Here is a 22,438-nt window from a genome sequence, read left to right on the forward strand (position 1 = left end):
GAGAGGAAAATTGCCCAGTGCCTGGCAACTATTAACCCATTTAATCTTCCCAATAACCTCCACCAAATGTTCTCATTGCCAGTTTTACAGATGAAGAGGTGGAGCCATGAAGACCAAGCAATATCTCAAAAGGCTCCCCCCTTTATTAGCTACAGTGTTAACCCAGGCAATACAGCCTTAGAAGCTACACTTTTTAAAGTGTGTTGCTTTATTTTTATTTGAAAGGCAGAATAAGAGAGAGATTCCATCTGCTGGTTCACTCTCAAATGCCCCCGATAGCCATAGCTAAGTGCCAGGTACTCCATCTCAGTCTCTCACATGGATGGCAGGGACTCAAACACTTGAGCCATCCTCTGCTACTTCTCAAGATGCATATTGGCTGGTGCCGTGGCTTAACAGGCTAATCCTCCGCCTTGCGGCGCCGGCACACCGGGTTCTAGTCCTGGTTGGGACGCCGGATTCTATCCCCGTTGCCCCTCTTCCAGGCCAGCTCTCTTCTATGGCCCGGGAAGGCAGTGGAGGATGGCCCAAGTCCTTGGGCCCTGCACCTGCATGGGAGACCAGGAGGAAGCACCTGGCTCCTGGCTTCAGATCAGCACAGTGCGCCGGCCGCAGCAGCCATTGGAGGGTGAACCAACGGCAAAAAGGAAGACCTTTCTCTCTGTCTCTCTATCCACTCTGCCTGTCAAAAAAAAAAAAAAAAGATGCATATTAGCAGGAAGCCAGGTCCGAGCAGGACTCAATCCCAGGTACTCGGAAATGGGATGCCAGCATCCTAAGTGGCACCGTAACCCACCATGCCAAAAATAACTGCCCCTAGAGCCTACATTTTTAACCACTATGCAGACCCTCAAAAACCAAAAGCCTAAGGGTGGGCATTTTGCCGAGCAGATCACACATCAGAGTGCCCAGGTTTGATTCTCAGCTCCAGCTGCCTGCCACTGCAGACCCTGGGAGACAGCAGTGCTGACTGAGGTACTGTCAGTGGGTACCTGCAACCCACAGGTGAGAGCCAGATTGTGATCCTGGCTCCCTGCTCCAATCCCAGCCACTGCAGGCAACTGGGAAGTGAGCCAGGAGATGGGAACTCTTATCTGGCTCACGCTCTGCATTTAAAAAAAAAAAGCCATCAGCCTAGAGCAATGATTTCCAAATAGGGTAATTTCACCCCCCAAGACACAATTGGCAGTGTCTAGAGACATGCTTGGTTGTCACAACTGTGAAGGGGAGGCCACCACTATGCGTCCACAACAGAATTATCTGTCCCGAATGTCTCAAGCAATGGTTGTCAATGCCAGCTGTGTGGTAAAATCACCTAGATTTTCAAAATCCCAATGAGCAGGTCATACCCCAGGCCCAGGAAGTCAGAGTTTTGGGGACTCAACCCAAACACTGACACTTTCTGTGCCTGACAACCTCTCGCCTGCCTCCCATGACCAGCAGGGTTGCACAGGGCACGCACCGGCGCCTGGCAGTCATGTTGCTCCCAGTGCCCAAGCAGCTAGCAGTCTGCATCTTTCTCCCTGGCTCCCCCAGGCACTGAAACAGGGGACCCTCCACCAACTCCTATTTAGAAAAATGCTCTCGGAGTGCTTTCCTGTTCAGGCCACCACACAGACACACCTTAGGAATGACTGGCTTTAATCGGCTGTCATGAGATGCGGCTCTTCAGAGACCTGCTGGGGTGAGAGCCCTGTAGCAGAGAACATGCCCCTTCCAGCACAGCTGAAGCAAAGAACCCTCGGAGAAACCACCAGAAGAATGGCAGGAGGGCGAGGGTGAGACGTACAGTCCGCTTCCCCTGACTAGGCAAATGGAGCAGCTGCAGTACCAAAAGTGGTTCCTGAGCCCACGAGGACAGCCAGCCCCACCCAGGCGGCGGGACAGGGCCCTAGGCCCCACAGTTACCCTGTGTGTGCCACCCAGCAGCCCCATCCTCTGAGCCCTCATCTTTCTGCCCCCCAAGAGAAGCAGGCCCCTGAGCATATAGGGCCCAGCCCTTGCCCAGGCCAAGCAGGCTCTTGGCCCTCAGTGACGTTCCTGGCTCGGCCCCAGGTGCTCCTCCCACCATCTGTCCTGTAGCTGATGGTAGAGGAGCAGGATGCAGCTGGCAAAAGTGGCACCTGCCCCAGGATGTGGGCGCTGTTGTCCACAGGGCAGCCTTGCTGCACCTCTCACACCGTCTTAACATCCAAGCTTTGAGCCTGAGCCAGGTTCTGGCGCTGGGCCTTGACCATGTGCAGGCGTCTCCCGTGCAGCGTGAACTGAGACCAGGTGAGGAGCTGCAGCAGTGCACAGGTGATGGGCACCAGCACCAATAGGTAGAAGCAGCCCTGGCGGAGCGCTGGGGCCCGCGCCGGGGCTGGGGCTGGGGGCTCTGGCCAGGGGTGGGCACTCCCCACTGGGGTCATTGGGGGCTGCTGGAAGAGATCATGACCTAGGACAAGAGAACACAAAAAACATGTGGCCAGCCCTGCTCCCCTCCAAGCCCCAGAGCCCTCCAAAGTCCATGGAGTAGCATTGTAGGGTCACATGCGCACACCCAAAGCATAGCTCCTGATGCCTCCCAGCCAATAGCATCGCCAGCCCAAGGTCTCCCTCGATGCCCCAGTTAATTCCGTCACTCCTCAACACCCAACCCTTCATCTCCCCGAACTCCAGAACACACGGCACCACCCGGGACCCAGCCTCCCTGGGCTCTGCCAGTCTCCCAATGATCTCCCTGCTTTCCCACCCTCACCTCCCCACAATCGGTTCACACTGCAGCCAAAGTGAACTTCCCAAGATGTAAATCAGACCCCATGCTTCCCTGCTTAGAACCCTCCCAGCAGCGTCTCTCTGCCCCACAAGAAAATCCAAATCCAAACCCTGACTTGCTCCACAAAGCCCTGCTCGCTTCTCCAGCCTCTTCTCTAACCCCTCCCGATTCCCCAGGTCTTTGCTCATGCTGCTCCTTCCACTCCCTCTGCCTGTGATGAGCTGAGATCTTTCCTAGATTCAGTTCACGTTCTGAGGGTCACCTTCTCAGACCGGCCTTCCGGGACCACTAAGTAGCTTCTCGGTCACATCGTCTCACATCTCCCCACCTGTTTTACCACAGCACTTAGAGCTGCCTGGCATTTTCTTTTTGGCCACTTATTGGCCAATTCCTCCCCACCACCCCCACCCCCCACCCCCGGCTACAGGCAAAGACCTTGTCCGTCTTAACCATTGTTCTCCCTAGCACCCAGAGCACAGCCTGCAGAGGATTCTGTACCTATTTATTGAATGAATGAATTAACAAAATAATTAAATAGAGGAATGACTACTCATTTCTGGGGGGTCAAGGACAGTGACAGCCCACACCCACAGCCTGGCTTGCCAGGCCCTCACCTGTATAGAAGCAGAGTAGCCAGGTGCCCAGGAGTGGAGCGAAAGTCTGGCCTGGTTTGGTCACCAGGGCGACCATGCCAAAGAGGAGCGCTGAGGCCGCCTGCTTGCGGTGGTTCAATACCAGGTCCTCGTCTACCAGGTCCGTGACCACCAGGGTCAGCAGCTTGCAGGTGCCCTCAGTGAAGACGCGGTTGCTGCCAGTAGGGAGAGCAGGCGGGATGAAAGGGCGGGGTGGGGTGCAGGGCCCGGGCGGGGCAGGGGCATACCTGGCGATGAAGAAGCAGAGCAGGCCCGGGTGGTCCGGGCCCGCCGCCAGCATGAGCAGGCTGAGGCCCAGCTTGAGGAGGAAGAGCCCCCGCACCACGGCGTAGACGCCCCAGCGACGGCACAGGGGCAGGAAGTAGAGGTTGTTGAGATGGGGAGCGACATAGGAGATGCCTGGGGAAGGACGAGGGGCCCCACGTGGTCAGGGGCACTGCACAGCTGCGACAGTGACCAATCGCGCATTCATTCAGCACTAACAACGGCTTCGTGCAAAGAGCTCCCCGTTCACAACCCTTCTGGTACGTACAGCCAGCCTCCTTTCCAGGGACCGCTGTGGGTACCAAAACCCAGGGCTGCTCAGGTCCTGTCCACAGGGCGGCACTGTGCTTGTGAGGAACCAGCCACATGCTCCCATATACTCTAAGCCACCTCCAGCTTACTTCCAACCCCCGGTGCAGTGTGAATGCTATGTGAACGATCCTGGCCCTGCATTGTTTAGGGCACGATGACAAGAAGGAGCCTGCACACGTTCAGTACAGGGGCACCCACCGCAGGCCCAGCCACACTTTCAGTCTGCAGTTGGGTGGCAGAACTCGCAGATTTGGAGAGCAACTGTACAGCCATTATCCTTGCTTTACAGCTGAGCCAGGGAGCCCAGGGAGATTCAATAGCCCTTAGCACACCCACGCCACCCGGCAAAGGGGCAGAGTCCAGGCTCACACCAAGGCCTGTGGACTGCGCCCCTGCTGCTGAGCTGCACTGCACAGTTTCGCCTCTGGGTGGCACCATCATCAAGAGGACCCGTGAGAGAGCAGCCCGATACCCCACACCCGGTGACATTTTCCCACCCTTTCCTTGGGAAAACAAAGCTGGGAGCTGGAAGTGAGACCCCCGTGGCCGACTCGTGCCTGCCCTCCACCACCTGGGCCCCCGCCTGAGAGGTGGACATGCCTCCAGCTGGCCGAGGGGCTCCAGGGTGCAGCCTCTGTCCCCCCAGCCTGCCCGAGACACCCACTCACCCAACAGGAAGGAGCCGGTGGAGAGGGAGATTTGGTCCGACAACAGATGCTCCAGGAAGAGGGGGAAGAAGTTGCTGTTGAAGTGGCAGTGGAAGACCTGCAACCCCACGCGGGCAGTGAGTAGGGCCCACGGCAGGGCCGGAAGCCAGCTGGGGAGCGCGGGCCCGGTCCCTCACGGCAGCAGGAGGCAGAGCGGGCCGTGACCCCAAGGTCCGAAGCATGGAACAGGCCAGAACAAAAACTAAAACTGCCTTCCTGCTGCTTAACTAGCTTTAAAAAGTATTTTTTTATTTTCCCTAATTTGAGAGACCGATCTACCATCCCCTGATTCACTCCCCAAATGCCAGCCGAGGCCAGGGCTGGGCCAGAAACCAGGAACTCAACCCCGGTCTCCCACGTGGGTGGGAGGGGCCCAGTTAGCTGAGTCATCACTCCTGCCTCCCAGGACCTGGAAGCCAGGATGAATAATAGTCATTGTTCCAGTCCCAAGTTTTTATCTTCTTAACTGAAAACACCTTAGGAAAACAAGTTTTCATAACACGAATACAACTTGTTTCTAAATCTGGCTCCTCTAAGTACGTATGTTTTAGGTGTGACACTTAGTTTGTAAGAAGACTGTCGCCAAGCCCCCAGAGGGGACACCTCTCTCACATCTCCACTTTACAGGTGAGGACAAGGCTGCCCAGGGGGTCGAGACCTGCCTGAGCACACACAGGGAGTGAGGAGCTCCTCTGGGGCTCGGATGCAGGCCTCCTAAGGACCCAGGCTGCTGTGTTCCTGCTGCCAGGCAATCAGGCCCAGAACTAAGTTGCCAGCTCCCGAGGAGTGAGGCCCAGCCCAGCACGGGGGCAGGGGCCTGCTCCTCATACCTGCACCAGGTCCATGCCCACGAACCACAGGAAGTTTTGGTGGCGTGCCAGCTGCCGGAGGTACTGGCCCAAGGTGATGCTGCCCGCTTCTTCAGCGCCCACCAGCAGCTCCTCTTCACACTGGCTACAGGGCAGAAGGGAGGTGAGACCAGCCAGGCCACCCCGCCCCCCCACCCCGCCCCCATGCGGCCGCACATCAGCCAGGGCACTGGGGAAAGTCAGCCTCGGGGGAGTGCCGAGGGAGCCTGGAGAGCCAGGGTGGCACTCACCCGCCGTCCACAGCCAGGGCTGAGCACCCTGGCTCCCTTCTGGCCACTTCGACCCGCCGCCTCAGCAGTCGTGTGGCCCCTAGAAAGCCCAGCCCAGAGCCGGCAGCCAGTGCCACACAGAAGGCACGGAAGGAGGAGAAGTCCTCCTTGTTCCAGAAGGGGTAGGAGGCGAAGACAGAGAGGGAGCCAGCCGCGCTGAAGAGGGAGCAGTAGAAGTTGAGGTGGGTGCGGTCGTGGGCCGACAGGGCCAGGTCAGCCAGCAAGGCGTGATGGTGCAGGTCCACGAGCGTCAGGAAGCCGTCATAGAGGCACAGGCACAGCAAGAACTGCAGGCCGGCTGGGGCCCAGTGCACCCAGAATGCCAGGAAGGACAGCGCCAGCAGCGGCCCGTGCCAGCCCAGCGCCCGAACCCGGGCCAGCACCACGGCCCTCGAGGAGAGCCCAGTGCCTGACCTGCCAGGGAGAGGAGGGCTGTTGGGAGATGCCCCCTCAGCTCTGGCCCCCCAGGGACCCTGCCCAGGCCTCAGATGGGAGGCAGAAGCCCAGAGTGTGGGGCTTCCACCAGGGTGGCCCTATTGCACTCCGACCTAGGAAGCACAGCTCAACATAGGGTCCATTCTCCTCTACCTGCCCCCCCCCCACACAGCCTATCAGGGTCGGGGGCAGTGACAGCCCAAGCAGAAGGCCCCAAGCAGACGGGGCCTGCCGGAAGCAGCAGAGGGCATTCACAGTGCGGAGGCCTGAGCAGCCAGATAAGCCGAGCAGGGGCAATGTGTGCCCGCCACGAGCCAGGCGAGGGTTAGTCGAGGCCAGCTCACCAGCCTGGACCCAGGAAGGACCTTCTCCCCACCCTAAACACAGGCAGGGGGTTTCCAGCAGTGGGGCGGAACTGCACCAGTGAGGAGCTGTCCCCAAGACACAAACCCGGGCTGGGAGCTGAGGAACTTGCGGTCACTGAGCCAGCCGAAGAGGGGGTCGTTGAGGCTGTTCCAGAGCAGAAACACCGTCTGCGGCGGGGGGAGATGGCGCGGTGGGCTCCAGGCGGCTTCCTCTCCAGGGCTTCCCCCCGCCCAGGCTGCTCACCACCCCTCAGAGCGGGCCCCTGCCTGCCTGCCAACCTTAGCTCAGGTCAGCTCCTTAGCTAAAAGGCACTCAATCAGCCGCTGCCCCCCATCAAATTTCTACCAGCCCAGGGCCCATTAGTACATGTAGCCAGCTGATACTTCAATCTACGCAAATATCTATTGTACCAAAGAATACTTCTTTATAAAAACAAAAAAAGTGGATTAAATGATTCATTAATTTTGGTGCAAAAATAAATAAATAAATAAAGCCCACGCCTAGTTTTTCAATAATAAGTGTTTCCTGTGAGCTTTGTAAAGACCCCTAGCATGAATATATAGAGCAGTGAAAAGAGAAGACAGCAGTCGCGAGAGCCCGTCTACTGCCCACCAGGGGTCTCCCTAGCTCTTCCTGCTGAGTCTTGGTGGACTGTGCAGCTGGCCCCATGCCCCGACTGGGTGGCCCTAGCCTTGCCATCTGCCCAGCAGCCGTGCACCCTCGAGATCCCCCTCCGGGGATGGCCGCAGAGCATGGGCCTACCTCTCCGACCCAGAAGGCCACTTTGTTGATCTTGTACACGGAAACAAAGGTGTCCACGTAGTAGAGCAGGAACACATTGTGCAGGATGGAGGTGAAGAGGGCCAGGGAGCCATAGACCACTGCCGTGGGGAGGCCCAACAACCAGGCCTGGGGATGAGGCAGCCCCATGGCTGCCAGCCCCAGCCTCAGCCCCAAGAGCACTGAGCAGGGCTCGTGGCCACCTGCCGTCTTGCCATTCTGGTCCCTGAGGGAGAAGGAACAGTTAGTAGCAGGGATCACAGCCAACTCTGCTGGAACCCAGCCCTCTAAGCGCTTCTACAATGCTTCCACTGAAAGCGCTGGTCCATAAAACAAAGCCTGGGAATCTCCAAGGCAGTGCACCAGGAACAATGCGGGACTTGATATGAGGCTGGGAGTAACTGACAACTGATAAGCCTGTGGGAGGAGAAGGCAGGCGTCCAACAAGGCCTGTGCTTCCTGGTGAGGGCCGGATGCCCAGAATCTTCTGCCACCTGCACTGGACGACCTTAACGGTCTGGCCAGGACAACCTTGAGCTTGGATGCACACGGCACTTCAAGCGTAACCTGAGGCAAGGTACAGAACCCATGCCCACGCCCGAGTTTCTTTTTCTGTAAAAGAAAAGGGGGAATGATTAGGCCTACCCTGCGGAGGAACTTAAGGAGTAAGCGAGGGAACGCACAGCAAGTGTTCGGTAGACGGGTGCTGCGGTGTCACCGTCTCAGCAGGGCCCCTACTACGTTGACAGCAGCATCACCAGTGTGCAGGAGTGCAACCCCAAGCTCTGAGATGTTCGTCTGGCCAATCCCACACAGCAGAAGAGTCACACTCGAGACCCAGGCCCACCTGGCCACAAAGCCTTTCCTGCCACTTGACCTCCCTAATCCAGTTCCCAGCCACTGCCGGGGAGATGGGGAAACCCAGTGTAGTGTCTGCTCTGCAGGAAGAGTGACAAGACATGAATTCTGGAAGTTCCAGCTCAAGGAGCGAGCTCAGAGACGCTTGTGGCAGCCATCTTTATCAACAGCAGAAGGCTGTGGCCCGAGAGCGCCACAAACGGGCTGGCTCAGCAAGCTCCACGCGGCCCCAGAGGACTCACACACAGGCCACATCAACAGCTGGGAAGGGAACTCCAGCACACAGCAGGACTAAGACACACTGACCTGTGGTGCAGAAGCAAACGATGGCCAGCAGCACTTCTCAGACTGTGCCGGGCACACGAGCCTCCCGGGGACTGCAGAGGTCTGGGGACGCGGCGGAGCTTCGGCAGCTCCTACAGGTGCACAGGTGACACTGAGGCTGCCGGTCCGCGACTGCCCTTTAAGCAAGAAGCACGGGGTCGTCTCTTTTCAGAAAATGAATGCCTCACGTGTGCTTGTCTGGCCCCCAGAGGGAAGCAATGGGGGCTTCCTTCTTGCAAACTCCCTGTGCTAGATGAACTGTGTCCCCCTAAATGGTATGTCCAAGTCCTATGCGCCCCACCCCCGACCTGTGAATGGGACCATATTAGGGGAGGGTCTGGGCAGATATCAACAAATTGACCCAAGGTCACCCTGGATCAAGGTGGGCTGAAGGATGTTGTCCTTAGCAGGAGAGGGGGATGTGGACCCAGGGAGAATGAGCAGAAACCTGAGCACCGTGGCTCCTAGCGCTTCCCAGGCCAGCAGCCAGCACAGCCAGAGGTGGCACGGGGAAGGTCTCTTCCCTCAGCCTCCACGGGAGTCCCGCCCTGCTGGAACTCAGACTTGGGACTTCTACCCTCCAGACTGTGCCAGAGGAAACCTACTCCACCATTGGTGATCATCTGCTAGGACGGCCTTGGAAAGCTGAGGGGCGGGGCCTCGGGGAGCTCAAGCCTGCCATGGCCTGTCCCAGGCCCATGCACACACTCCCACATGGACTGCCCAGGATCTGTCCTGTCCCCAGGACCCTCCATGGTGCCCAGTGCCTGGTACGGAGGCTGCCCCACCCCATCGCGCATGCCAGGCATCCCCAGCCCAACAGGCCCAGCCTCCCTCTCTGGCCAGGTCTTTGTTCCTGCTGCTTCCTCCACCAGCCCCACGTGCATCTCCCCCTGGCTTCAGGAGCCAACCCCACTTCCACAGCTTGCTCTGGCTGCCAGCAGAGGCACCTGCCTCCTACCCCAACTTGCCCTGGGGCTTCCAAGGGCAGAAGTTGGGTCTTCAGGGAGACGGGGCAGAGCCACTGCTCTAGCTCCCGGCAGAACTGACAGCAGAGCCTAAGAAAGAACAGGTGTGGTCATGGTCATGTGCACCCCCCGGCCCCCGCGGCTGTGCTCACCAGGGCCAGGCCTGCCTGGCTGAGGGGAGGGACCAGAGGAGGGCTGACAGTGGCCTGGAAGCCTGCAGAGGCTCTCAGGGCCAGCCCCAGACATCCCGGCATGGCAGGAGGGTGGCCTCATGGCCTCTCCCTGGGGGCTCCTGGGCCCCTGAAGGAAATGCTCTCCTTTTTTTCTGCTCAGAGCCTTCCTGAGGTGTAATTGATACACAATAAACTGCACACAGTCTGGTCTGTTTTAGCGGGAGGTGCACCTGCGACACCATCACGATGGAGATGAGCACACGCATTCCCCTTGGCTGCCTGGGCACAGCTTTTCTAAGTGACATGGGAAAAAGACACAACTGAGGTCTCCCAAGTCCTCCTCCTGTGTGATCTGGAGCCATCTGCCTGCCCTCTCTGTGCCTGCATCATCATCAGGGCATCATTAGCAATGAATGAGATGATACAGTGCTGAAGCTTTGGGGATGACAGCAGCTGAGCCTCCCAGACCGTCACAAAATGGGGGGTGAGGTGGGAGGGTGCAGGATGAGGGTTCGATGAGATGCCTCTAAAAGGCTCTGGGGCTGTCGAGCACACGGTCTATCTCCAGCACGATCCTTAACCCAGGCCACAGTGTCTGCCTCCCCCGGGGCCTCACAGAACCCCCTGAACTCCAGAGCTTTTGTCGGAAGGGAGTGAAGCCCCCCTAAGATGCCCGGCCCTGTCCTTGGTGCTGGAGAAGGCCAACCCTGCCGCACATCCCCAGCCTCCACCTCAAAGGGTGGGGAAGGGTCAAGGGTATGACTTCTGCCATCGGAAAGACAAGGTTCAAATCCCGGCTGCGCTTCTACTAAGAATGTCAGCTCAGGCAAGTCCCTAGCCCTCCTAAGCCCTGGTTTCCACATCTATCAAATGGGGTAATAATGCCTATCTTTACAGGGTGCAGCAAGGATTAGGGTCCAGAAGCCCAGTGTGCAGTGCCTGTCACATGAAACCAACTCAGAAACTGGCTTTTTGTTGGGCTCACTTGTAGCCCAAGCGGAAGGGTGGGAACAAAGAATAACCTGGTAACCAGGCCCCTTCCCCAGGGAAAGGGAATTTGAGAAAACGACAGGGCCCAGGAGGGAGTCAGAAGAGGCGTTCTGCAAGGAGCGTTCTGCAAGGGTCACAGGACGGCTGGGAACTCCAGAGACCCATGCAGCAGGCAACAGCACCTGCCAGGTGACCCGCGTGGCTGGCGAGTGAGCAGGAGAAGCACCGAGCCAGGAGCCCCAAGAAGCATGCAGGCTGACTTCAGCGGCAGCTTCCACTCCCCCACCAGGAAACAGCCTCCCGCACTCGCACTCGCCCTCGCCCTCCCCCTCCCTCTCTCCCTCCCCTCCCCATCCCTGCTGAATCCACCCCAGCTGAGAACAATTGGGGGGGGGGGGATCGTCGGGCTGGTTGCATAAGCTGGGTGAGGCTGCCTGTAACCTGCAGCCAGCGCCACCCCGCCCCCTTGGCACCTTGCACGAGAGCCTGCTGGAGGCCCCCCACAGCCCATCCCCTTTGGTCCAGTCCTGTTGGTGGCCTTGAGCCAGCTACTCCCTCTCTCTGAGCCTCATTCTCTTGCCTACAAAGTGGGGACGTCAGTGCCAACCTCTCAGAGGGCTGGGACGGCGGCCGCGGGGCGGGGGGAGCACCGTGCCTGGCAGAGCAGACCCTCAGTGAACAGCAGCTATTTTTCTCACATCTCTGTAATGTGGTCTGACGATCTTTTCAGATCAGTTACTGACCACACTGCCAAACCCACGACCAGCGTGGTCTCTGTCGCACCCGACATGAAGACCTTTTGCTGCCTGGAAGATCCTAGTCTCTCTCACCTGCCTTCCCTCAAATTCTTTCTTGAATGCCAGCTGCACGCCGTTCCTTCCATCTGAGATGGCCAAGACGCAGCTACTTTCCACCTGCCAGGCAAGGAGGGCGCACCTGGCTTTTCTATGCCTCATCGTGCAGCCTCGCCGCTCAGTTCCCACCTCCGTCTGCACGTCACAGAGGAAGAAGCCATGGCTCCAAAGGTCAAAACACCTGACCCAAAGCCACAGAGCTCTCAGGTGCTAGAGCCAAGATTCAAAACAGGCTTGACCAGAAATCATAGCATTTCTCACTTCACCGCGCTCATCCACTCATCCACGGCCCAGGTCAGCGTCACGCGGACTCCCAACCAGGCGTTCTCTCCTCTTCCTGTCCCTAGGCCTCTGCATCAGGATCCAAGTGCCTTCCTTACCCTCCTCCCCGATTCCGCACCTGCCTCCACCAGGCGCCTTCACCACACAGGTAGCAGATCACCATCCCCAGTACCCCTCCGCCCTAGCTGGGCTCTGCTCGACTGTGGGCATGAAAGGGGGAGACAACTGGGGAAGCCCCGTGTGCTCCTCTGAGGAAACCGTGTGAAGACGGCAAGGCAACAGGTGCACAAGGAGGAGTACTGAGCGCAACACGGAGCAACATTTGTCAAGCCTCCACCTCAGGCACAGCTCTGGGCTAAGAAGCAGAAGCGACTTGGGAAGAGGGCTCAGAGCAGGGAGGCAGAACGGGGCCAGACACAGAGGCCTTGTAAACCTGCACAAGAGTCTACCCCGAGGACACGGGGCAGAATGGGGTCTGCTTGGAAGGCACCCTCCGGCGCTGGGCCACACTCTTCCCCTTGCACGCCATCGGGCTCCTGGGGGAAAAGGAGCTAGACAGGCATGGAGACCACGGCAGCCCCCTGGTTTCCGAGCCAACCTACGGCTCTAACAGCAGACAGGCTGGGCGCCTGGGTGAGAGGCATCAGGAGCCCAAGTGCTTGCCTCGGAAGCCCTGGAGCAGGACTGAAGAGGGCGGGGCAGAATTCCGAGTCAGGAACCCCAGCTCAGGGCTGGGCGGTATCAGTAACCAGCTGCCAGCTTATGCCGGCACCTGCGAAACAAAACAGCCTGTCCCTGCTGGGCCTCGGGGGTATCAGATGGGCAACTGAAATGGAAAGGCAGAGTACCCAGGCAAATGTCCGCATGCCCTCCTCTCGACACGCAACGGACCTGTGGCACTTCCTGTTTCACAGTGCAGCCTCTGCCCAGCCTCCCCACTGCAGGGTCTGGCCTTGGGAGCCTGTCTATCAAATATCCCAAATACTACAGGGCACATCCTCCGGCTGCTGCTCCTTCACTTCACCCTGCTGGGGAAGGGCCCTCGCTCGCCCCTCCTGGGGCTCAGTACAGCACCGACGGCCAGCGGCTTCCCTCCACGCCCCTCCCAAGCCCGGAGCTCCCGCTCCACAGCTGCACTGGAACACGAGTTGTGGTTCACGAAAATCACCTGAGGAGCTGGTCAACCAAACCGAGGCCCTGCCTTCACCCCAGACCTCTCAAACCGCAATATCTCAGTGGGACCCAGACCCATGCTGTTTTTTTTGTTTTTTTTTACTTTAAAGCTCCCCAATGGTTCTCCTGCACCACCTGGGTCAAGAGCCATTATATTAATGAATGAATCCGGCCTGCCCCATTGCGTCCCGCGACCCCACTCCCTCAGGAAGCTACCTGGCCCATTGCGTCCCCTTCCCCCCCGGAAGAGCCCTTCTGCAGGAGGTCTACCCTGACCCCTGGCCCCAGAACTCTCCTAACCCACAACCTGATCACCTCAAGGACCGCCCCAGACAACCCCAAAAACCCCGAAGCGGAAAGCATTCCCGTCCCACTTGGGTTTGTCGTTCGTGTCAGATCGGCCCCCAGTCCGGCCGCGGGCCAGCCTCTCACCGCAATCGTGGCAGACGAAGCCTAATTCCAGGGCTGCCAGGAGCCAGCTGCGAGCCAGCGCGCCTGCGCGCACGGTGCCCAAGGCTCCCCTAGCCTCCCCCTCCGCCCCCGCCCCACGATTGGCTCCGCGCATCTCGGGCAGGTGACCGCGCCTGAGGCTGTCGCCGCCATGTTTGTCTTGGGCGCTTGCCCTTAGGCACCAAAAAGAGAGAAGTGGCCACTAGCAAATGGGAAGCAGGTTGCCCGGATGGCTGCCGCCCTCCCCTGCTCTGTCACCTCCACGAAGGCTTGACGTCATTGCACTTCAAATCCAGGTTTTCCTGGGCACCCCCTTCCTTCCTGCACATCTTTGCTCAGTAATGAGAATGAAGACTACTCAGTACCTTCCCTCAAGCCAGTGTTCTGACTGGATGCACAGTTGAGGCAGACACGGAGCGGGCAGTGGCACGGCCTGGGCTCCCAGATGTCCTTCAAGGATTAGCGGTGGGCACCAGGCCCTGAACTCGCAACCACGCAGCACAACCTCCTCCTACTAATAACTCCGTGACGCTGTGATGTAGTAGGCTCAGCATCTGCCTGTGGCGCTGGCCTCCCACATGGGCTCCGGTTAGTGTCCCGGCTGCTGCACTTCCGGCCCAGCTCCTTCCTGGAAGAATTGCCGCCATTTAGGGAGTGGACCAGCAGATCGAAGACCTCCCTCCCTGTCTCTCCCTGTCTGGGTCTGTAACTGTGCCTCTCAGCAAGCATCCCATAGTTCTGGCTACTCCATTCCCACCCAGCTCCCTACTGGTGTGCACCTGGGAGGCAGCAGGTGATGGCTGGAGTAGGTGGATCCCTGTCACCCATGTGGGAGGCAGGGTTTGGGTTCCCAGCTCCTGGACCCAACCCCAGACACTACAGGCATTTGGGGAGTGAACCAGTGGTTAGACGATCTCGCTATCCCCTCCCCGACCTGAGACTGGGGAATGGAGTAGTCAGTGCCCCCTGACCCCGACTACTTTACTACGAACAAGTGTGTAACTCTTAAAAATCAGGGGTGTGCTACTGGAATCAGGGTGGACTAATGCTGAAAAACACCAGCTTGGTCCTTAATTTTCTCATTTTGTCTGAAAATTTCCCCCCTAGACAGCCAATGCCTTCAGCAAGCACACAGGGACCAAAATAAAAATGCAGACTTCCTGGGCTGCCCGAGCAGGCTCCACAGCTGCCCCACTCCACACCCAGGTGTGATCTGATACCCCAGGCAAGTGGAAACAGGTGGCAAACGTGGCCAGGACCACAGGCCCATTACTGAACTCCAGGCTGGAGTGAGCTTGGCCCGTGATTATCCTTGGACACCTTTCAGGTGCTGGGACTTTAGGGGACAATTTATAAACAGGAGCGGGCAGGTGTATTGGTTTCCTATTTGCTGCTATTACAGCTTACCAGACTTAGTGACTTAAAACCGTGCAAATTCATTATCACACAGTTCGGAGGTCTGAAGTCTGAAATGGGTCTTGATGATAAAATCCAGGGGTTGGCAGGGCTGTGGCCCTGCCTGGAGGCTCCAGGGGGAATCTACTTCTTGCCTGTTTGCTCATGAAGCCCTCCATCTTCAAAGCCCGAACAGCTGCTCAACGCCTCTGAACTATCTCGTCCCCATTCCACACTCAAGGCCCACTGGCCACTAGATAGCCAGAAAATCTTTTTAAGGTCAGCTCATCAGCAGCCTGATTACCACCTTAATTTTCCCTTACCACATAACAGTCACAAGCTTCCAGTAATGACATTATGAACTTTTATTAAGATTTTATTCATTTGCGGGGCCGGCACTGGGGTATAGTGGGTAAAGCCACTGCCTGCAGTGCTGGCATCCCATATGGTTGCTGGTTCGAGTCCTGGCTGCTCCACTTCAGATCCAGCTCTCTGCTATGGCCTGGGAAAGCAGTAGAAGATGGCCCAAGTCCTTGGGCCCCTGCACCCACGTGGGAAGACATGGAGGAAGCTCCTGGCTCTTGGCTTCCAATCAGTGCAGCTCCAGTGGCCAACTGGGAAGTGAACCAGCAGATAGAAGACCTCTTTCTGTCTCTCTCTCTCTCTCTGTGTAACTCTTTCAAATAAATAAACCTTTTTTTAAAAAAAATTATTTATTTGAAAGGCAGAGTGGGAGAGACAGACATGTCTTCCATTTGCTGGTTCACACCCCAAAATGGCCACAATGGCTAGGGCTGGGCCAGACGGAAGCCAACAGCCAGGAGCTTCTTCCAAGTCTCCCAATGTGGGTGCGCTTGGGTCATCTTCTGCTGCTTTCCCAAGCCATTAGTGAGGATCTGGATCTGAAGTGGAGCAGCCAGGACTCAAACCGGCACCCATATGGGATGCTGGCATGGCAGGCGGTTACCTGTTACACTAGAGTGCCAGCCCCAAAATCATGGTCATCTCTGATGGGGGCGGGGGTTGGAGGTGTAGGAGCATGGTTCTGCCTCCCCTAACAGAGGCCATTGTGTCCCAGGACCAGTCCTTAGAATGCACAGAGGGTGAGGCTCCCTCTTAGAGCTGTGGAGTAGGGAGTGTCAAGTGGATTCCAAACTGAAGCCCTAGCCAAGTCCTTTTCTCCATCAGGCACCAGCCTCAGCAGCTGCCCTCACTAGGCCACTGGCCCAAACCAGACGATGCTGCAAAGGCCCAGTCGGCAGTAACGTGACATCACCAGGCGTGTGCAGGAGGCCTGCACAGAGGGTAGTTGGGTTTTGAGGGATATATACATATATATATATATTTTTTTTAAAGATTTATTTTAAAGGCAGAGTTAGAGACAGAGGGAGGGGGAGACCTGGAGAGATCTTCCATCTGCTGGTTCACTCCTCCAAATGCCTTTACCGTAGCCAGCAGTGGGAGCCTGGGCAAGTTAACCTACATGAGGCCCAGTCGTTGCGACAACTACTGTTGCAGAGAGCTCCTTGCAGGGTAAAGCACCTCCTTCCTAGGGCTCACAGAAACTCAAGTGAGAGGCTCACCAGCAGCCTGATTCCCTCAAATGTTACCGCGACCCAAGCCATCTACAGGGCTAGAGGTCTTGGGTGGAGGCAGGGAAAAAGCAGTGGGGAGAGCATCCATGAGCTCAGGCTCCCGCCTCCAGGCTGACTCAGGTGTCCACACAGGCTGGCTGGCTCCTGGCCAGGCTGAGCTGTTTGCCTCTGCCTGGTAACAGGGAGGCGTGGCCGAGGCAGTGCATGGAGGGGAGTCACGCAACTAAAAGGTGGTGAAGCGTCCTCATCGGGACCCCCCCACATGCTGGGCACCAGCTCCTCCAGGCTGAAGGAGTCAAGTGAGTGGGGGCTGAGGGCTTGAAAAGGCCCAGGGTTCTCCTTTCCAGCTGGAAGCCTGGGGTACCGGCTTCGAGGTGGGGAACAACTGAACGCCTTAGATCAAGTTCAGCAGAGCCATGAACCACAGCCTCGGGATACCAGCTCTAGAGACGGGTGGTGCTAAGCAAAAAGTACCCACACACCCCTCTGCCACAGGTCTGGCGCAGGCTGCCGCCCCCATAAAAACGCCCAACGCGTGAGGTTCAGGCCATGTACTCCTACTGGTGCAGCCCGCTGTCTGGGGAGGGCGTCTGGCCACTGCCGCAGCCGAGCACCTACACCTACCTGCCCGCCCCGCCGCTGCTGCCCCCCATCCAGGCGCACAACTTCTGCAGCCGGCCCCGGAGCCTGGGCGCGGGCGAGTGGGCGGCCCCGCGGGAATACCACTTCTTCTACGGCACCACCGCGCCGCCCTGGTGGGTGGTCCCTGCCGCCTACGCCACAGCCCTGCCCCCGCCGCTGCCACCCGCCGCCGGCGTCCTGGGGCCGTCGCTGCAGGCGCCCGCCGCGGCCGGGCCAGCGGCGGCGGCTGAGCCCTGGGAGCCGTGGCCCGATGGGGGCAGCCTCCAGGCCGAGCTGCGCTGGGGCCGCGTGGAGCGCGTGCGGGGCCCGCGCCTCCAGCTGCCCCACTTCGTGCGCCGGGAGCTGCGGCGCGTGTACGGCACGTACCCACGCACCGACGTGCGCGTCACCTACCGCCGCGGCGAGTTCCTGCTGCAGGCGGCGCCGCGCGTCCCGGAGCCCGAGTACCACGTGGAGAGGCGCGTGGTGCGCCGGCCGGCCAGCGGTGACAGCGGCGACAGCGGCCTGGCCGGGGAAGCCCAGCGGCTCGGCCGCTCCAAGAGGAAGAAAGGCCTGAGCTGAGCGCGCCCTGGAGCCGGCGAGCACCAGGGAGGCCTCACCTGTGCGCAGGAGCCGGGCCGGCTGCATCCCCTCCTCACGTGCCTTTACTTTTTTCCCCTTTTCCTCTGCCTGCTCGCCAGCCCCAGCTGCACTCCGTTGATTTATCGCGCGCTTCCTCCCGGATGGTGGAGGATGTTTTGTTCCTTTTTCCCTCTAGATGGGTTTAGGAAGCAAGGGAATGAAGTGACAGGAGGGCCTGGACCCTTTGTGCCCCAGGTCCTCCTTCTTCCCCCAAGAAGCCTGCCCCATCGTGTGGTCCAACTTTCTTTGCCTTCTACCAAGCTGGCGGAGCAACTGTATATCCACAGTTTGTTAATAAAAGTAAAGAAGTGGAGCTGACGCTGTGACGCAGCGGGTTAACGCCCTGGCCTGAAGCGCCAGCATCCCATATGGCCGCCTGTTCGAGACCCGGCTGCTCCTCTTCCGATCCAGCTCTCTGCTATGGCCTGGGATAGCAGTAGAAAATGGCCCAAGTCCTTGGGCCCCTGCACCCGTGTGGGAGACCCGGAAGAAGCTCCTGGCTCCTGGCTTTGGATCGGCGCAGCTCTGGCCGTTGCGGCCAATTGGGGAGTGAACCAGCGGATGGAAGACTTTCTCTCTCTCTCTCTCTCTCTCTCTGCCTCTCCTCTCTCTGTGTAACTCTGACTTTCGAGTAAATAAATAAATATTTTTTAAAAAGTAAAGAAGTGAATGAAGTAAAATGTAGGCTTTCTGTTTAACAGTGGGTGTCTGGCTCCCTACCTGGGTAATAGGACCTTTACCTCCCTCCCTCACACGAAGGTGGGGGCTGGGGAGCCCGCGTGCCCGCTGCCAGCTGAGTGGGGGCTCCCGTCCAGGGCGCAGGCCCATGTCCTCTTCTAACCTTCCCTGGTCCTGTGGCCCGGAGTCTCAGGGTGCAGGCTCCACTGCTGACGTGTGGCAGGCATGGCTGACATTTTCTGCCGTGTAACCGTAGGCTTTCTAAGCCTCAGTTAATCATCTGTAAAAGAGGCATAGGGGAAGGTGCCATGGATTAAGCCACAGCCTGTGATGCTGGTATCCCAGTCAGGTTCACATCCTGGCTGCCCCACTCTGTCCAGCTCCTGCTAATGTGCCTGGGAGAGCAGCGGAAAATGACCCAATACTTGTACCCCTGCACTCTTGTGGGAGACCTGGCTTCTGCCTGGCCCAGTCCCAGCTGTTGCAGCCATTTGGGGAATGAACCAGCAGATAAAGATCTTGTTCTCTCTGTAACTCTGCCTTTCAAATAAATACATAAATCTTAAAAAAAAAAAAAAAGGCATAAAATCCGGAGTGGAGATTGTGGAACAGCAGGTTAATGCCTGGGACTCACATATCGAGTACCTGTGAGGTTCTTGGTCCTCTGCTTCCCAACCAGCTTCTTGCTAATGCATCCTGGGAAGGCAGTGAGCCGATGATGGCTCAGGTTATTGGGCCCCGCCTGCCACTTGGGAGACTCAGATGAAGGCTCCTGGTTTTTGCCTCGACCAGCCTTGGCTGTTGCAGGCATTTGAGGAGTAAACCCAAGGATGAAGATCTCTCTCTCTCTCTCTCTCCCTCTCCCTCTCCCTCTCCCTCTCCCTCTCCCTCTCTCCCTCCCTCCCTCTCCCTCTCCCTCTCCCTCTCCCTCTCCCTCTTTGACTCTGTCTTTCAAGTAGATGAATATATATAAGCATCAAAGTAAATAAACTAGCTTACTTGGAAGTTAAAATAAATGGCATTTCTTGTCTCCTGACTCTTGCTAATAGTTTTTGATTCTTAATAGGCTGAGGTTTTCAGTATTGTAGAAGTTTACTGGAGGGTTAAGCCACACACCCGTTTTTAAAAAGATTTATCTATTTACTTAAAAGGTAGAGTGACAGAGAGAGGGAGATCTTCCATCCACTGGTTTACTGCCTCAAATGGCTGCAACAGCCCCCACTTGCCAGGCTGAAGCCAGGAGCCAGGAACTCCATCCAGGTCTCCCATACGGGTGGCAGGGGCTCAAGGACTTGGGCCATTGCCATCTTCTGCTGCCTTCCCAGGCACATTAGCAAGGAGCTGGACTGGAAGCAGATGATAAGAAGTTTAGCTCGTTGAGCCACAATGCTGGCCCCTACATACCTAATTTTAACTATGAGCTGGGCCCCTGCACCCACATGGGAGATCCAGAAGAAGCTCCTGGCTCCTGGCTTTGGATCAGCCTAGTTCAGCCATTGCGGACATTTGGAGAGTGAACTAGCAGATGGAAGAGTGCTCTCTCTCTCTCTCTCTCAACTCTGCCTTTCAAATAAAATAAATAAATATTTGTTTTAAAAAAGTCCATCTGGGGCAGCATTGTGGCACAATGGATTGAACTGCTTGTGACACAGGCATCCCATATTGGAGCAATGGATCCTGTCCTGGCTGCTCTGCTTCCAGTCTAGCTCCTGCTAAGGCACTTGGGGAAGCAGTGGAAGATGGCCTAAGTGCTTGGACCCCTGGCACACACGTGGGAGACCCAGATGGAGCACTGGGCTTCTGGCTCCTGGTTTTGACCTGACGCATCCCCCCCACTAGGAGGCCATCTGGGGAGTAAAACAGAAGATGGAGCCCCCCCTATTCACATACATTAATAGATCTTAAAAGACCATCCAGCAAATTTCTTGAGTGCCCATTGTTTTCCAGGAACTTTCTTTTTTTTTTTTTTTTTTTTTTCTTTCGACAGGCAGAGTTAGACAGTGAGAGAGAGAGAGACAGAGAGAAAGGTCTTCCTTTTCCGTTGATTCACCCCCTAAGTGGGGCTACGGCTGGCACATTGCGGCCGGTGCGCTGCTCTGATCCAAAGCCAGGAGCCAGGTGCTTCCTCCTGGTCTCCCATGCGGGTGCAGGGCCCAAGGACCTGGGCCATCCTCCACTGCCTTCCCGGGCCACAGCAGAGAGCTGGACTGGAAGAGGAGCAACTGGGACAGAATGCGGCGCCCCGACCGGGACTAGAACCCGGGGTGCTGGTGCCGCAGGCTGAGGATTAGCCTAGTGAGCCGTGGCACCGGCCCTTCCAGGAACTTTCTAGGCCTTGGAAATATTGCAGTGAATTAGACACTGCAGACCCTGTCCTCATGGAGCTTATATTATAGTGGGGAAGACATGAGGATGGGTCAAGGAAAATACATAGAAGGAAGTTGTTATCAGTACTAGAGCAACAAGAGGATGAGAGGGAAAAATGAGAGTGGGAGAGCAGAACTTAATTTAGAATAAGTTAATTAGGGAAGGCTTCTCTGAGGAGGTGACATTTAGGCTGAAATCAAAAAATGCAAAGATGCTACCTGTGCAAAGAAAAGGGAGGGGGGATCTGAGCAGGGGGTATTATGGGTGCAGAAGCCCTAAGGAGTAAAAGTTACCTTCATTCACATAGGCCCCCAGTGTGCCAGGTAGCATTCCAGGTGCTGGGGCTACCCCAGAAAAACCAAGCAAGTCGCTGCCCTCCTGAGCTTAGGTTGGAGGTGTAACGCAGAGAAGACTGGCAGCAAGCAGACAGGCGGATACACGACGTAACGGCAAGTAGTAGTAATGAGTGAGGGCGCTGTTTTACAGAGACTTGGCCAGGGGAGAAAAGCTGGTTCAACAACCATGTGGATGAGCGTCTTCATCCTGTGGGCGAGGAGCAAAGTCATCCCAAATGCGGTTAGAGAGGAGGCCAGATCCCGGAGGCTGGAAACCATATCAAGATGTTTGGGGGTGAGCATTGGGATGCCCACATCCCATGTCCAGAGTGCCTAGGCTCAGGTCCCAACTCCACTTCCAAATCCAGCTTCCTGCTGATATGCACCTGGGAGGCAGCAGATGATGGCTCCAGGAGTTGGGCCCTTACCCCCCACATGAGAGATCCAGAGTGTGTACTGGGCTTCTGGCTGCAGCCTGGCTCAGCCTTGGCTGCTGTAGGCATTTTTAAATTAATTAATTAATTAATTAATTAGAAAGTCACAGCTACATAGAGAAAGAAGAGGCAGAGAGAGAAAGAGAGAGAGGTCCTACATCCACTGTTTACTCCCCAGTTGGCCGCAATGGCCAGAACTGTGCTGATCTGAAGCCGGGAGCCAGGAGCTTCCTCTGGGTCTCCCACGCTGGGGCAGGGGCCCAAGGACTTGCGCCATCCTCTACTGCTTTCTCAGGCTATAACAGAGAGCTGGATTGGAAGTGGAATAGCTGGAACTCAAACCAGTGCCCATATGGGATGCCGGCACTACAGGCAGCAGCTTTACCCACTATGCCACAGCACCGACCCCTGCTGTAGGCATTTGGGGAGTGAACCAGCAGATGGAAGGATTTCTTACCCCCAACACTGGATTTCTCTCTTCTTCTCTCTCTCTCTCCCCTTCCCTTTCAAATAAATAAAAGATAGTAAAGGATACCTTTTATAAAGCTGAGAGGAGGCCATGCTATGGTAGACTTTAATGGCAAGGTCAGAAGACTTAAGGAGCCATTGGAGTCTCTAAGCAGAAAAGTAGCCCAAGTCAAAGTTATTAAGAGGTGTGGCCTGGAGGCAGGGTGGGCACCCGCGGGAGTGTCAGGCTAGGACACTATGAACTGTGGCCATCAGCTGCCCCCGAGCCTTGGCACAGATGGTGCAGCACAGCCGGGCACCAGAACTGAGTCCCTAGGGCATCTGCTAGAGCTCACGGCCTATGGAATTCAGTTCTCAGAGCCAGGTAGCCAAAGTCCTCGCACCTTTGACACTGCCCCCACCCCCCACTCTGTTCTGT

General features: G+C 57.2%; 2 protein-coding genes across 9 annotated transcripts; one reads left to right on the forward strand and one right to left on the reverse strand.

Annotated features, from left to right (window-relative positions):
- Positions 1-190: 190 nt before the first annotated feature.
- On the reverse strand, positions 191-21,126 carry MFSD13A (major facilitator superfamily domain containing 13A). Of its 8 annotated transcripts, none has more exons than XM_062214536.1 (10): positions 21,077-21,126; positions 13,851-14,113; positions 8,578-8,732; positions 7,396-7,639; positions 6,718-6,800; positions 5,794-6,246; positions 5,525-5,648; positions 4,656-4,752; positions 3,373-3,810; positions 1,625-2,437 (listed from the first exon to the last, which is right to left on the reverse strand). In XM_062214536.1, exons 4-10 carry the CDS (start codon positions 7,561-7,563, stop codon positions 2,175-2,177), a joined length of 1,626 nt encoding a protein of 541 aa, XP_062070520.1. In that variant the 5' UTR covers positions 7,564-7,639; positions 8,578-8,732; positions 13,851-14,113; positions 21,077-21,126; the 3' UTR covers positions 1,625-2,174. The 8 variants fall into 8 exon arrangements, with proteins under 8 accessions (XP_062070526.1, XP_062070520.1, XP_062070522.1 ...); XM_062214538.1 differs by lacking the exon at positions 21,077-21,126 and adding an exon at positions 18,479-18,528; XM_062214541.1 differs by lacking the exons at positions 13,851-14,113; positions 21,077-21,126 and adding an exon at positions 13,468-13,550 and having other exon boundaries at positions 3,373-3,566; positions 3,639-3,810.
- On the forward strand, positions 17,025-17,678 carry C17H10orf95 (chromosome 17 C10orf95 homolog). The gene has a single exon (XM_062215179.1). It carries the CDS (start codon positions 17,025-17,027, stop codon positions 17,676-17,678), a length of 654 nt encoding a protein of 217 aa, XP_062071163.1.
- Positions 21,127-22,438: the final 1,312 nt, after the last annotated feature.

The sequence above is a fragment of the Lepus europaeus genome, chromosome 17 (genome assembly GCF_033115175.1).
Source record: "Lepus europaeus isolate LE1 chromosome 17, mLepTim1.pri, whole genome shotgun sequence".
NCBI classification, from domain to species: domain Eukaryota; kingdom Metazoa; phylum Chordata; class Mammalia; order Lagomorpha; family Leporidae; genus Lepus; species Lepus europaeus.